Raw genomic sequence first — 16,299 nt, 5'->3', positions numbered from 1 at the left:
AGTAAGAAGTTGCTGAGGCCAAGGTCAAAGAGGTTGCTGCCTGAGTCCTCCTCTAGGATTTTGATGGTTTCCTGTGTCACAGAGGTCTTTTATCCATTTGAATTTATTTTTGTGTATGGTGTAAGAAATTGGTCCAGTTTCATTCTTCTGCATATTTCTGTCCAGTTTTTCCAACCCTATTTGTGGAAGAGACTCATTTTTTCATTGGATATTTTTTCCTACTATGTTGGGCATTAGTTGGCCATAGGGTTGTGGGTCCATTACTGGATTTTTTTTTTTTAATTTTTTTTCAACGTTTTTTATTTATTTTTGGGACAGAGAGAGACAGAGCATGAACAGGCAAGGGGCAGAGAGAGAGGGAGACACAGCATCGGAAGCAGGCTCCAGGCTCCGAGCCATCAGCCCAGAGCCCGACGCGGGGCTCGAACTCACGGAGTGCGAGATCGTGACCTGGCTGAAGTCGGACGCTTAACCGACTGCGCCACCCAGGCGCCCCCATTACTGGATTTTCTATTCTGTTCCATTGGTCTATGTGTCTGTTTCTGTGACCCTATGAAACTGTCTTGTTCACCACAGCTTTGTAATAGAGTTGGAAGGTTGGAATTGTGATGCCTCCAGCTTTGCCTTGCGTTTTCAAGATTGCTTTGGCTGTTTGGGATCTTTTGTGGTACCATACAAATTTTAGAATTGTTTGTACTATCTTTGTGGTATTTTGCTGCTGGTATTTTGGTAGGAATTGCATGAAATGTGTAGATCGCTTTGGGTAGTAAAAACATTTTAACAATATTTGTTCTTCCTATCCATGAGCATTGTCATGGCCTGATTTATGACCCAGCATGTGATCTATCCTGGAGAATGTTCCATTTGCACTTGAAAAGCATGTATGTGTTGCTTTAGAATGAAATGTTCTGCGTATATCAATTGAATCCATCTGGTCCGTGTGTCACTGAAAGCCATTGTTTCCTTGTTGATTTTTCTAAGTAATCTGTCTCTCACTTAAATTGAGTATTAAAGTCTCCTACTATTTTCTATTAGTATCAATGAGTTTCTTTAGGTTCATTACTAATTGATGTATATGTGTGCATTGTTTCATGTTGGGAGCATAAATATTTACAATTGTTAGATATTCTTCTCAGATAGTCTCTTTGATTATGATGTAGGGACCTTCTTCATCTCTTGCTACATAAGACAGCCTTTGTCTTTGCTTTAGAATCTAGCTTGTGTGATAGAAGAATGACTACTCCAGCTTCTCATTTTCTTTTGATGTTCATTAGCATGATAAATGTTTCTTCATCCTCTCAATCATTCTGCAGGTGTCTTTAGCTTTCAAATCATTCTCTTGTTAGCAGCATATAAATGTTTTTTGTTTACTTTTTAAAATACATTCTGATACCCTATGTCTTTTGATTGGAGCACTTAATCCGTTTACACCCAGAGTGATTATTGAAACATATGAATTTAGTGCCATTGTGTTACCTGTGATGCTGGTGTTTCTGGTGATGTCCTGTGTTCCTTTCTAGTGTTTGTTACTTTTAATCTTTTTTCCCTCCTCAAAGAGTCCCGTTTAATAATTCTTGCGGGGCTGGCTTAGTGGTCACAACTCCTTTAGAAAATCTAAACAAAATGTTTCTCTGGGAAACTCTTTTTCTCTACTTCTATTATGAATGGCTGCCTTTTTTTTATTTTTCAATATATGAAATTTATTGTCAAATTGGTTTCCATACAACACCCAGTGCTCATCCCAAAAGGTGCCCTCCTCAATACCCATCACCCACCCTCCCCTCCCTCCCCCCCCCCCCATCAACCCTCAGTTTGTTCTCAGTTTTGAAGAGTCTCTTATGCTTTGGATCTCTCCCACTCTAACCTCTTTTTTTTTTCCCCTTCCCCTCCCCCATGGGTTTCTGTTAAGTTTCTCAGGATCCACATAAGAGTGAAAACATATGGTATCTGCTTTCTCTGTATGGCTTATTTCACTTAGTATCACACTCTCTCATTCCATCCACGTGGCTACAAAGGGCCATATTTCATTCTTTCTCATTGCCACGTGGTACTCCATTGTGTATATAAACCACAATTTCTTTATCCATTCATCAGTTGATGGACATTTAGGCTCTTTCCACAATTTGACTATTGTTGAGAGTGCTGCTATAAACATTGGGGTACAAGTGCCCCTAGGCATTAGTACTCCTGTATCCTTGGGTAAATTCCTAGCAGTGCTATTGCTGGGTCATAGGGTAGGTCTATTTTTAATTTTCTGAGGAACCTCCACACTGTTTTCCAGAGTGGCTGCACCAATTTGCATTCCCACCAACAGTGCAAGAGGGTTCCTGTTTCTCCACATCCTCTCCAGCATCTATAGTCTCCTGATTTGTTCATTTTGGCCACTCTGACTGGTGTGAGGTGATACCTGAGTGTGGTTTTGATTTGTATTTCCCTGATGAGGAGCGACGTTGAGCATCTTTTCATGTACCTGTTGGCCATCCGGATGTCTTCTTTAGAGAAGTGTCTATTCGTGTTTTCTGCCCATTTCTTCACTGGGTTATTTGTTTTTTGGGTGTGGAGTTTGGTGAGCTCTTTATAGATTTGGGATACTAGCCCTTTGTCCGATATGTCATTTGCAAATATCTTTTCCCATTCCGTTGGTTGCCTTTTAGTTTTGTTGGTTGTTTCCTTTGCTGTGCAGAAGCTTTTTATCTTCATAAGGTCCCAGTAATTCATTTTTGCTTTTAATTCCCTTGCCTTTGGGGATGTGTCAAGTAAGAGATTGCTACGGCTGAGGTCAGAGAGGTCTTTTCCTGCTTTCTCCTCTAGGGTTTTGATGGTTTCCTGTCTCACATTCAGGTCCTTTATCCATTTTGAGTTTATTTTTGTGAATGGTGTGAGAAAGTGGTCTAGTTTCAACCTTCTGCATGTTGCTGTCCAGTTCTCCCAGCACCATTTGTTAAAGAGACTGTCTTTTTTCCATTGGATGTTCTTTCCTGTTTTGTCAAAGATGAGTTGGCCATACGTTTGTGGGTCTAGTTCTGGGGTTTCTTATCTATTCCATTGGTCTATGTGTATGAATGGCTGCCTTGATGGATAAAGTAGTTTTGTCTGGACATTTTTTCCCATTCAGCACATTGAATATATTATGCCACTGTCTTCTAGCCTACCACATTTCTGAGGACAGATGTTGCAAACCTGATCTACCCTCTCTTATATGTTACGGACTTTGTTTTCCTTTCTGCTTCAGAATCCTTTCCTTGGCTTGGTTTCCTGTGATTTTGACTATCATATGTCTTGTGATGGCTGGCTTTTGTTGAATTTAATGGGAGTTCTCTGTGCTTCCTGGATTTAGATGTCTGTTTACTTCCCCCAATGAGGGAAGTTTTCAGCTACAATTTGCTCAAATACACCTTCTCTTCCGTTTTCTCTCTTCTTCTTCAGGGACTCCTATGATACAAATGTTACGATGCTTCAAGGAGTCACTGCATTTCTTCTACTTTGCCCATCCTCACTGTCATTGCATATTTGGTTTTATATCTGTTTGTAGTTTTATTTTTATTTTTTGGCATGTCTAGTTTTAGTTTTTTTTTTTTTTTTCATGCAGGAGGGGATTCTTTAGTGTCTTGTCTGCTTTTCTCAATCCCAAGTAGTGTCTTTATGATAATTTTTTTATATTCTGGTTCAGATATCTTGGATTTGTATTGATTGAATCCTGGCTGTGACTTCTTTTCTTTCCTTCTTTCTTTGAGGTGAATTCCTCTGTCTTGTCATTTTATCTGGGTCACTGTTTTCATGTTAGTAAAGACATTTGTATTCTTGGTACCAGAGTAATGCCTATGTTATAAAGAAGTCTAGAAAAAAAAGAAGATAGATCATAGGTGCGTTTTAGTCTGCTTGATAAAAGAAGCGAGATCCAAAATAATAGTAATAATAATGATGATGAATAATATAAATACAAAGAATTTAAAAAGTAAAAGTAAAAGTAAAAAAAAAAAGGAAGCTAGATCCTGTGTATGTTTTGGAATTCTTGTTAACAGAAACTAAATTCATAAAATAATAATTAAAAAAATTAAAATATAAAACAATTGAAAAAGTAAGCTAGCTTCTATTTCTCCTGGAGTTGAAGATTTGCAGCAATCTATAATCAGTGGACTAAGTGCGTGAGAAGGGTTTGTGTTGGTCTTCTGGAGGTAGGGTCTCTTGCATAGATCTCAGGTGGCCTTGCCCTAGTAAGGGTGTACCTGCAGGGCTCAGAGGGGTGGGGCTTGGTGTGGGCCCCACCAAGCTTGGAGCTTGGTGTAGCTCCGCAGTCCACTGGGTGGGGCTGTTGTGCTCACTGAGGTCAGTCAGTGCTGAAGGGTGTGTGTGGGGAAAGGGTGTCTCCGCACCTTCCTGTCCCTAGAGCAGGAATTCATGCCCTCCACTCTTCAGGAAGCCCTGACAGAAGAGCAAATAATCACCCTTCCTGTGTCCCCAGCTTCTGTCAGATCCCTACCTTCACCCTGTAGGCATCAGAGTGGTCTGCCTGCCAGGACGCACAGTCCTCCACAGTACCCTTATGCTCTCCCTCAGGCACATGGGGAGGGGGGTTAAAAACGCCAAATTTTAGGGACCCGCTGCCAGCAGAACCATGCTCATCCTCTGGGAGAGGTTGTGGCCACGTTTTTGGCATTTGCCACTTTGTCATGGAAATTGGTTATGCCACCGTGCACTGATTTGGAGATTATGGTAAAACGCAGCCCAAACACCTCATCAAGGTTTGCTGCCCTGATTTGGCATCTCTGTTCCTATGCAGTGAGTAGTGCGCCATATTGATGCCTGCAGGGTCTTTTGTCCCCAGAGAGCCGTGCTGCCTCTCCCAAGTGGTCTCCAAGCAGGGGAACTCTTTCTCCCCATGCAATCCAGCAGACCCTCAGACCACACTGACCACTATAAGGCAACTACCCTCCTTTCCCCTGGAGTACTGTAAAGCTATCCAGTCATGAAACAGGCAATGGCTTGGACCTCCAAAATTTCAGAATTTGCATACTCGCTCTCATAAAAACGTATGGTGGACAGCCCCTCTTTTCCCAGTCAATGGTTTTGGGAAAGAGTTCTTACTGTGAAATCCCCTGAGTGTGCCTCCACTTTTTCTCTCCTTCTGTCCCTCTTCCTCTCTCTTCTCTCTGTGATCAGTTTCCCTACCTTCTGAAGTTCTTTTCTCACCCAAATCAATTTCCTGCAGCTCCTGCTTTCCACAGTGTGGCCGCTTTTCTAGCTCTGGTTGTTCAGTTTTGTTCTCTCAATCCCCAGATCAATTTCTTGCGTGTTCCAAATGATTTCATATTCATCTAGCTGCGTTCAAGGGAAGAGGCAGCCCAGAGTCCCTCTACTCCTCTGCCATCTTCACTTGTCTCTGATAGAAAATTTAAAGTAACGGTCACAAAGATACTCACTGACTTGAGAAAAAACTGGAAACCCTCAGTGAGATTCTCAACCAAAAGGTAGAAAACATAAAAAAGAATCAATCAGTGATGAAGAACTCAATAACTAAAATCAAAAGTACACTAGATGCAATGAACAATAGACTAGAGGAAGCAGAAAGATGGATCAGTGACCTGGCAGACAGGGTATGGGAAATGATCAAGCCAGACAGGAGAGGAAAAATAACACAAAATGTAAATAGACCTAGGAAACTCAAGGACACCATCAAGCAAAATAACCTTTGCATTATAGATCACAGGAGATGAGAGAAAAAAAGGGAAGAAGATTTATTTGAAGAAATAATAGCTGAAAACTTCTCAAATCTCATGCAGGAAATAGAAGTCAAGAATCAGGAGGCACAGAGAGCCACCAGCAAAATCAACCCAAGGAGGTCCACAACACAATACCTATTAATTGAAATGGCACAAGTAGTGATAAAGGTGAATTTTAAAAGTAGCAAGAGAAAAGACAATAGCTACATACATGGGAATGTATGTACATACATGGGAAAGCCATAAGGCTATCAGCTAACTTTTTAGCAGAAACTGTGCAGGCCAGAGGGAGTGGCATGATATATTCAAGTACTGAAAGGAAAAAAATCAGCAGCCAAGATTACTCTATCCAAAAAGGCTATCATTCAGAAGAGAAGGAGAGATAGAGTTGTCCAGACAAACAAAAGTTAAAGGAATTCATGACCACTAACCCAACCCTACAAGAAATATTAAAAGGGACTGTGAGGGGAAGGGAAAGGAAAGACCAAAAGGAAAGAAAGCACGAAGTGGTAAAAATTAAAATATCATAGAAATCAGTCAAGAGACTCACAAAATAAAAGGATGTAAAGTATGACGCCATATACCTAAAATGTGGACACAGAGGAGAAGAATAGAGAATGGATTCAAAGTTCAGTGACCAATAAGTTAATATTGACTGCTCTACACAGAATCTGTAAATATACACACTGATTGATATCTGCTCCAGCCAGAGCCTCAGGGATCCTATTTTGTTCTTGTATCTGCTGTGCTTCCTTTTGCTATATATCTTTTCCTTGCTCTTTCCTCTTCTTGGAATTTTCTTCTCTTTCCCTTTTGTTAAGTGTCTGTCTACAGATGGATGAATAAAGAAAAAGAGGTATGTATATACAATGGAATGATATTTAGCCGCAAAAAAGGAAATACTGTCCTTGTGATAACATGGCTGAAACTTGAGGACTTTATGCTAAGTGAAATAGTCTAGTCCCAGACAGAAAAACAGTGTATGATTTCATATATGTGGGTTATCTAAAATAGTGAAACTCATAGGAGCAGAGAGTAGTAGTTACCAGAGGTTTGATGGTGAGTAATTGAGGACTTGTTATTCAAAGTGTTGAAAGTTTCAATTATGTTAGTTGGGTATGTTAGAGATGTTCTGTACAACATAGTTCCTATAGTTAATAATACCATATTTTCCAAGAGTTAAGAGAGTAGATCTTCTGTTAAGTGCTCTTACCACAACACAAAATGAAACAAAGCAAAAGGCCACAAGGAAACTCTTTAAGGTTTTGGAGTTGTCTACTACCTTGATTGTGGTGGTGGTATCAGAAATGTTTGGTATATCTGAACTGATCAAATTGTACATGTGAAATTTGTACAGTTCTTTATTTTTACAATTATTGTAAACCAAACTTTATACACGTACATACGCTCCTAACGAACATTAGATGATCACTCTCAACATCCATTTCTATTTTTGTTAATGTATATAATAACTTTTAAAATTAATTAATTAGTTTTTAAATGTACATCCAAGTTAGTCTATAGCGCAGCAATGATTTCAGGAGAAGATTCCTTGACGTCCCTTACCCATTTAGCCTATCCTCCTCCCACAGCCCCTCCAGCAACCCTCTGTTTGCTCTCTATATTTAAGAGTTGCTTATGCTTTTGTACAGTGCTTTATATATCAGTTTTATCCTAATGAAGCCATTAAAAATTGTAATAGTTGTGCAAAAAATAAAGAGAAAAGAATCCAAGTATATCAAGAAACCCAAGTAATCATGAGAGAAAAAAGCAAGAGGAGAAAAAACGGAGAATACCAAAACAGCCATAAAACAAGAAACAAAATGGCAATAAGTCATACCCTTCAATAAATACGTTGAATGTAAATGGAATAAATGCTCTAATAAAAAGATATACTGTGATGGGATGAAGAAAAAAGCAAGTCGTATCTCTATGCTGCCTACAAGAGGCTCATTTCAGATCTAAGGACACATGAAGATACAAAGTGAAATGATGGAGAATCATGCATCAAGCAATGGATGTGAAATGAAATCCAGGGTGGCAATACTTGTATCAGACAAAATAGACTTTTAAAGAAAGGCTGTACCAAGGGAAAAAGGAAGACACTATAAAATAATAGAAGAAACAATCCATCAAGAAGATATAACCATTGTAAATATTTCTGCATCTCAGACGAGAGGAAGGAATAAAAGTTACCCAAAATGGCAAGGAAGAAGTAAAATGTCCACTGTTTGCAGATCACAATACTATATATAGACAACCCTAAAGACCACCCCCCTGCCCCAATCTACTAGAACCAATAAATGAATTAAGTAAGGTCACAGGATACAAAATCAATATAGAGAAATGCGTTGCATTTCTATACAATAATAACAAAGCAGCAAAAAAAGAAATTAAGAAAACCATCACATTGACAACAGCACCAAAAAATAAGAGAATACTTAGGAATATACTTAACCAAAGGAGTGAAAGACATGTACTCTGAGAACTATAAAACACTGATGAACAAATTGAAGGTGACACAAGGAAATGGGAAGATATTCCATGCTCGTGGATTGGAAGAAAAATAATGTTAACATGTCCATAGTACCCAAAGCAATCTACAGATTTAATGCAATGCCTATCAAAATACCAATAGCATTTTTCACAGAACTAGAGCAACCCATCTTGAAGTTTGTAAGGAACAAAAAGACTCTGAATGGACAAATCAATCTTTAAAAAGTACAACAAAGCTGGAGGTATCACTATTCCAGATTTCAAGTTACACTACAAAGCTGTAGTAATAAAAACATTATGGTACTGGGACAGAAGTAGACACAGATCATTTCACAGAGAACCAAGCAATAAACCCAGGATTTTATGGTCAATTAATTTTTTTACAAAGAGGCAAGATCATTCAATGGCAAATAGAAGGCCTCTTTAAAATGTGGTGTTGGCTCGTATTTGGATCTGGAGAAACTAAACAGAAGACCATGGGGGAGGGGAAGGGGAAAAAAAGTTACAGAGAGGGAGGGAGGAGACTCTTAAGACTGGGTCTCATAAGAGACTCTTAAGGACTGAGAACAAACTAAGGGTAGATGGGGGGGGGGAGAGGGGAAAGTGGGTGATAGGCAGGGAGGAGGGCACTGGTTGGGATGAGCAGTGTGTGTTGTATGCAAACCAATGAGACAATAAATTATATTAAAAAAATAAAATGTGGCGTTGGTGAAAGTGGACAGCAACGTGCAAAAGAAAGAAACTGGACCACTTTGTTACACTATATGCCATAATAGACTCAATGTGGATTCAGGATCAAAACGTGCAGGGCACCTGGGTGGCTCAGTTGATTAAGCTTCCTACTTCGGCTCAGGTCATGATCTCATGGTCTGTGAGTTTGAGCCCCACGTTGGGCTCTGTGCTGCCAGCTCAGAGCCTGGAATCTGCTTTGGATTCTGTGTCCCTCTCTCTTTCACCCTCCTCTGCTTGTGCTCTGTCTCTCTCTCTCAGAAATGAATAAATGTTAAAAAAAAAACCCACAATGTGGAACCTGAAATCATAAGCATGCCAGAAGAGAGCACAGGCAGGTCTGTCTCTCCATCAGCTGCAGCAATACTTTTCTAGAAATGGCTCCCGAGACAAGGGAAACAAAGCAAAGATAAAATATTGGGACTACAGGGAAATATAAAGCTTCTGCACAGCAAAGGTAACAATCAACAAAATTCAAAGGCAATATATAGAATGTGAACAGATATTTGCTAATGACATATCCAATAAAGGGTTAGTACCCAAATTACAAGGAACTTGTACAACTCAACACCAATAAAACCAATAATCCAATTAAAAACGGGGCAGAAGACATGAATAGACATTTCTCTAGAGAAGACATCCAGATGGCCAAACACATGAAAAGATGCTCAGCATCACTCTTCATCAGGGAAATGAAAATCAAAACCACAATGAGATGCCACCTCACTCCTGTCTGTTTGTCTAAATTCAGACACACAGGAAACAAGCGTTGGGGAAGATGTGGAGAAGGACCCTTGTACCCTGTTGGTAGGAATGCAAACTGGTGCAGCCCCTGTGGAAACAGTATGCAGTTTCCTCAACAGTTAAAAACAGATTTCCCACGTGATCCTCTAACTCCACTACTGTATATTTACTCAAGTAATATGAAAATGGCAATTTGAAAAGATACATGCACCCCTGTGTTTACTGCGGCATTATTTACGGTAGCCAAATTATGGAAGCCACCCAGTGTCCACGGATGATGGATGAAGAAGGACAAAGTGTGGTATGTACGTATAATGGGATGTTACTCAGTCAAGTAAAGGACTGAAATATTGCCATATGCAATGACATAGATGGAGCTGGAGAGTTTTAAGCTACGTGAAATAAGTAAGCCTTCCAGAGAAAGACAAACACCTATTGTCTCCCTCACGTGTGGAACTTAAGAAACAAAACAAATGAAAAAGACAAAAGAGAGATAAAGGCAAAAACTGAATGGGAACAATAGAGAACACACTGTTGGTCACCTGAGGGGAGGCAGGTGGAGAATGAGAGAAGATGGTGAAGGGAATAGTTTTATACTTATATTGATGAACGCTGAGTAATGCATAGAGTTAACTCGAATTAAAAAAAAAAGGAAGAAAAAATAACTCAGCACACCAGAATATATAATTCTTGGTGTATGTGTTATTTCCTCCCAAAGAGACTAAAAGCTCCTTGAATAAAGGGATTGCACTGTGAAGACTGTATTTTCGTGCATGTAGCAAGGTGCTTGGACCAGGCTGGTGTTGAGTGTTTGGTGAGTGAATATGTATTAGTGCAAGTCCGACTGAGGGGGTATTCTTCAGATGTTTCAATGTCCTGTGGTCTCTCTGATGACAACTGATTCTCCCTAAAATAATGGTGAATTGGTAGTTGTTGATACTGTTACACAGGCAATAATGGGGAAATTTGGAAAAGCAAATAGAGTAAGTGTTAAAAGAAACCCATGGACTCAAAATGGTGTCTCAGGCCAAGCCAAGTCCCCAAACCTTGTTTGATGCCTAAACTAACGGCAGTTCCAACCTCCCCCAGAAATGTAACTCTTCCCCTGTCAGCGAGGAATTCTCTGTTCATCACAGTGGGGTCTGTTGTCACGTGAGTCCTCTCCATCCCCCAGTGAGGGGAGGTCATCTGTATGGCTAGACCCCTACGGTCCCAATGAAGGGAAAGTGACCTTCCCTGAAACATTTGTTTCTTGTATTGTAATGCTCGAAGTTCCGAAACCTCCCACAAAAGTCCACCAGAGTCGTAAGTCAAAGCCAAGTGGCAAAGGTCGTTTATTGCAGGTTCGAACCTGGTCCCCCACGCACTCATCGCCGGTGACGCAAGAGGCCACGATCAGGGTTGGTACAGCGTTTTTATAGACAGAGACAAATAGCACAGGGGAGGTTTCAAATTATGAGGGGCCTGATTATTTGATTTTAAAGTAAGGACATTTGTTGTTCTCTGATTGGGCGTCCTTTGTCTGTCCTTTGGCGGGAAGGCTTTGTCCGTTACTTGTGGCGGGAGGAAAAAAGGGAGAAGGGGGAAGGGGGTAGGGGGTAGGTGAGGAATGTGTTAAGCAAGCAGGTTTACAGAAGCGAGAAATGCCGGTTAGTTTATGTACGATCACTCATTCCATCACATATCGGACCACATTTAGGAAGGTTTACAACCCATTCTACTACACAGCGGGTTACGTTCAGGAAAGGCCTCACAATGCTCGTAGCAAACTGCAAGCAAAACAGACTTCTCAGCAATTGTATTTCTTATCAAAGATCCATAATGAGCAGAAAAGAGAACTTTAGCTTTAAACTAAGTCAGGGCTGTCATTTGGATTTAAAGCTGTTCTTTTCAGAGTTTGTGCAGCTTCCTTCCTATAAAAAACCTCTTATTTGTACGCTTCCTAGGGGCTCCTCTTTCCCATGCCAAATTGTATGCTCCCTCAAACTTGTATCCCTTAATGCAATCGATTAGATCTTCGAATTGACCTGGTTGATTGTTTTTAAACACAAGCAGTCACACATCAGAGATGTGGATGGGCTGGGGTGGGGGTGAGACAGGGAAGGGAGTCCATGGGGAGTGTTCCAAGGGCAGGAGGGACAGGGTGACAGCAGGCTCCAGGGCTACATGCTGGGGAGCCGTGTTTTCATGGGTTACTGTCTGGATGAGGAAAAAAGGCACGAGAGGTAGGGTCCCTTTTCCATGCCGCACAAGACTTGGTCCCCAGCACCTGAGTTAGGACCTCGGGAAACAGAATGGAGGCTGGTGACAGGGAGAAGCTGGAAGTGGGAGAGGAGGGTCAGACCCGGAGGGGAAGTGAGAGTCTGAGTAGGTGTCCAGGGTTGAGGGCGGAGCCCATCTGCATTGTTGCGGAGACTCAGGGCAGGCGCGTGTGTTGAGAAGGAAGTCAGAAGAGAGGGGCTGCGTGTGGGGAGGTTTGTGAGAACAGACGCCAAAGACCCACTTTCCGAGAAAAAGAAAGAACATCTGCACATAAGATGCTGTTGTTGCAACTGGTCTTGCTCACGGTTCTTGTCCCAGGTGGTGACAGTGACGATGGTGAGAACGGTGGCCCTGCTCAGAGAGTGTATATGTGTGTGATGTGTGTACATGTGTGCATGCAAATGCATACATGCGCATGCACACATGTATCATGTGCTCATGTGTCACGTGTGCATGTTTGTGCCTACACGTGTGTGATGTGCAAACATTTGTGTGTCAGTGTGTGTGAACATGTGTGTCATATGTGTGCTGTGCCTGCATGTGTGTTATAAATGTGTGCTTTTAGAGGCCCATGTGTGCATCTCTGTGTCTGCATGTGTGCACGTGTGCATCATTTGAGTTCACGTGCTTGTGTGCCTACACGTGTACAAGTATGTATGAGTGTGTACGCATAGGTGCCTGTGTTTGTTTCTCTGCATGTATCTGCATGTGTGTCTGTATGTGTGTAAGTCTGTGTGTGACATGTGTGCACAACTGCTTGTGTGTCTGTATGGTTGTGTTTTAATAGGCGTATGTGTGTATTTGTGTGTGAAGGTGTGCATGTGTATTTGTGTATGTCAGTTTGTGCAAGACTGTGTAATGTAAGTTTGCATGGGTGTGTCACTGTTTGTGCACACTTGCCTGTGTGTGCACTCATGGTGTGGGTTCTCCAGCACATATCTGGGGAATGAGAATGTCCACCCGGTTCCTTTCTACACATCCCTGACCCCAGGGCCCTATTCTCTGCTGAATGATGGTTTCAGAATGATGGGCTCAGAGCTTTGGGCAACACGTGTTTCCTGAGAGAACTATGGCTCCCTGTCCTCCAGATTTCAGTGCCCCTCGCTGGCACCTTTTTCTGATTCTCTCTTCTTTGCAATGCTTCTCTCACTCTATCTGTTCTGACACAGACTTCCAGGGGCCGAACTCCTTCCGAATCATCCTGACAACATCTTTTTACAACCGTTCCTGGACACAAAACCTTGGCTCAGCTTGGCTGGATGAGCTTCAGACTCATGGCTGGGACAGCAAGACCGGTATTCTCATACACCTGCGACCTTGGTCCAAGGGCAACTTCAGCAACAGGGAGCTGATGGAACAGGAAAGGTCATTACATGCAGCATCCATTGCATTTCCTCTGATATTTCAGAACCACGTCAGTCAATGGCAGCTTGAATGTGAGCTCGGGTCCCTCAGGGCAGGTGGGATGGAGGTGGCCGGTGTGTGTCGCCTTGCGTTCCTTCTTCCTCCAGGAAAGAGCCTCCCCTGGCTGAACCTCTCAACTCCCCTTCATAAAACGGAATCATACCCGTGTGTTCAGGAGGCAGAAGCCAGACCCCGAACTTGAAAAGCTTCACGCCTTCTGCTATTTCCCCTCTGCTCCTTGACCTCAGGCTGTGATCTCCTGTCTCTCACCAGAGTCTCCCATGACCACCCCATTCCCTGGCCTCCAGCCAGAGACTCTCCTCTCCTTCACTCTGTGACTGATCCTCAAATTGTGCTTTACTCCTCATTGAGTCCTCTCATCAACATCTGTCCATGTGTTCCCTGTACCCACTACCCCCCCTCACCCTGGATGGTTTTATCACAGCTCTCCTGCTGAGCCCTCTCCTGTTCTCTGCCCACAGCCTTCCGGTCTCTCCTCCAACAGTTGTTCCTTCCTCAGTCATTCACCTCTTCCTCTGCTGCAGTGACCACCACTTCCCCTCTGTGTGAGCCTCCACTTAAACCAAACTTTGCTCCATTCCTTCCAATACCCTCAACTTCTCCCTCTGCTTCCTCTGTTATTGGCTTCTACTTACCTCATTTCATCTCTTTCCCTCCCCAGTTCCTATAACTTACAGTCTCTTTTGCCAGATCCTTTTCAGGTACAGCTGGTCAAAAGCTGTGTGCTGCCCTTTGGAGAGGCACCAGTAGGATTTTTGTGGATTGCGTATCAAGGATCAGATCTCGTGAGCTTCCAGAACACGTCATGGTGGCCATCTCCAAAGGGAGGAAGGCGAGCTCAGCAGGTCTCCAAACTATTCAATCAGTACCATGTTGTCAACTTACGAATACAAGCACATGTTAATGACATCTGCCCCCGTTTCCTCTTGGGTCTACTTGATGCAGGGAAGGCAGATCTTCAGCGGCAAGGTCAGTCCTGCTCCCTCCCTCCAAGCTTTCTTTCTGCACTCAGAAACTTGCAACATTTCCTCAAACTCAGGGAGAAAAGGGGCCAAGAGGGAGAGGGCTGATGGTGGTGGGTTTCTAGAGGTGGAAAGATGTGTGTATCTAAAGCGATGTGAGGATCTTCCCTCTCAGTCTGAGAATTCCTGTCCTGTCTCTGCAGTGAGGCCAGAAGCCTGGCTGTCCACTGGCCCCAGTCAGGGGCCTGGCCGTCTGCTCCTTGTGTGCCATGTCTCTGGCTTCTACCCAAAGCCAGTGTGGGTGACGTGGATGCGGGGTGACCAGGAGCAACAGGGCACCCGGCGAGGCGACGTCTTGCCCCATGCTGATGGGACATGGTATCTTCAGACGTCCTTGGATGTGGAAGCCAGGGAGGCAGCCGGCCTGTCTTGCCGAGTGAGACACAGCAGTCTAGAAGGCCAGGATATTGTCCTCTACTGGGGTGAGAAAGGGCTGGTGCCCAGCAAGGAAAGGGTGGTCCTCCAGCAGTGCAGGAGAGACAGATACAAAGTTGGGATTCTAGGGACTCCAGATCATAAAGGACTAAAATTTAGTGACCTAAGAAATGGAGAGCTGGGTGTGAGGGTCCTGTAGATACAGCAGGAAGCAGAGGGTTGGTTGAAGGATCCATCTGTGAGCAGGGATGGGAGAGGAGAAAGAGGAAGGGTGGTTGGTGAGGCAGAGGGTGACAGGAGAAAAAGGACCAGGAAGGTGCAGTTGAACCCAAGATGGATGGGAATTGACACCCTCTGTGTACCAAACCAACAGAGCAGCACCACCCTGTGAGCTTGGTCTTCCTGGCAGTGATCGTGCCCCTGGTGCTTCTGGCAGGTCTTGCATTCTGGCTCTGGAAGCGCTGGTAAGACTCTGGAACCATGTTTCTGCTCTTTCCCAACTGTGTCTTTCCCCTTGTGTCTGTCCTCACCTTTCCTCCTCTCAGTGCTCCTCTCCCTGCAGTCCTCACCTCCACCTGCTGCAGAGCATTTCCAATCTGTTCCTCCTAGGAAATCACACTGGAGACCTCAGTGCACTGGCCTCCCTTTGGAGAGAGATCCCAGCAGCCCAGGACCAGGACGTCCTTAAACCCATCTCAGCAGTGATGGACCAGCAAGTCCCTATGTGCAGCTTTTGTCTTTCGTTTCTGCTCAGACATCAGTTGTCAGTATAAGCTGAGTGTCGTTTAACAGGAACTCTTGTTCTGACCTGAGTCTCAGACTTAAATCTCAAAATTATCTTAGAGTAAAATGAAGTCTGAGGACCTCCATGGGTCACAGGCATCTTGTGTCACTTCCTCCCACGCACCTTCTCTGGTCTGCATAGTGGAAGCAGTCTCTGCTTGGTGGGAATTTCCACCACTTTAACCTGCACTGTGGATAATCTACACCCAGTTCCTATCTGTTTTTGCCCTGCATTTAGGTCCCTTTTCCATTCTAATTCCTAGGTCTCTTGAGTGCAAAGGCCACGTCTTTCTAATATTTGTATCCTTGGCAAGGAGTCTCGCCAGCGTGGAATATGTCCTCAATAAAAGTCTGTGTTGAATTTATGCCAATTTCATAGTTTTTTCTTCTTTCGCCTCCTGTGGTGTTTGTAGTAGTTGAGACATTTGATGTTCTTGTCAAAAGTCTTTTCACTTTGCCTGGAGACTTGATACTGTTATGGTTCCTTGGTAACATCTCTGAGCCTCTGAGGAGAGTACAGTTTTGTCTGTGGATATTTCTATTATTTAAACACAGACACCTGTTGGAGTGGACCTGTTGTGGATAAAAGGAGGAGTGCAGATGCAGGTCCTGGCTGTTTGAGGCCCTCAGGACAGCAGCAGAGATGTCACCCTGGGGCTTGTTGGCAATATAGGGGCTTGGCCTCAGCTGAGGTTCACTGAATCACAATGTGCATTTTAGCAAAACCAGCAGAGGATTCACAG

General features: G+C 43.1%; 1 protein-coding gene across 2 annotated transcripts in view; it reads left to right on the top strand.

The window, feature by feature from the left end:
- Positions 1–15,919, top strand: part of LOC122476397 (T-cell surface glycoprotein CD1a-like) — a 49,773-nt gene extending 33,854 nt beyond the window's left edge. Inside the window, exons 1-6 of one of the 2 annotated variants that reach the window (XM_043569018.1) lie at positions 12,092–12,287; positions 13,121–13,387; positions 14,067–14,345; positions 14,542–14,820; positions 15,147–15,237; positions 15,383–15,919. In XM_043569018.1, coding sequence (XP_043424953.1) covers positions 12,227–12,287; positions 13,121–13,387; positions 14,067–14,345; positions 14,542–14,820; positions 15,147–15,237; positions 15,383–15,461 — 1,056 coding nt within the window. In that variant the 5' untranslated portion in view covers positions 12,092–12,226 and the 3' untranslated portion in view covers positions 15,462–15,919. Of the gene's footprint in view, positions 1–12,091; positions 12,288–13,120; positions 13,388–14,066; positions 14,346–14,541; positions 14,821–15,146; positions 15,238–15,382 lie in introns of those variants that run through there. The other variant, XM_043569017.1, reaches the window with a different exon arrangement.
- Positions 15,920–16,299: the final 380 nt, after the last annotated feature.

This window comes from Prionailurus bengalensis, chromosome E4, assembly GCF_016509475.1.
Source record: "Prionailurus bengalensis isolate Pbe53 chromosome E4, Fcat_Pben_1.1_paternal_pri, whole genome shotgun sequence".
NCBI lineage: Eukaryota > Metazoa > Chordata > Mammalia > Carnivora > Felidae > Prionailurus > Prionailurus bengalensis.
Note: the sequence above shows the minus strand (reverse complement) of the source record. Positions and strands in the feature narration are given on the sequence as shown.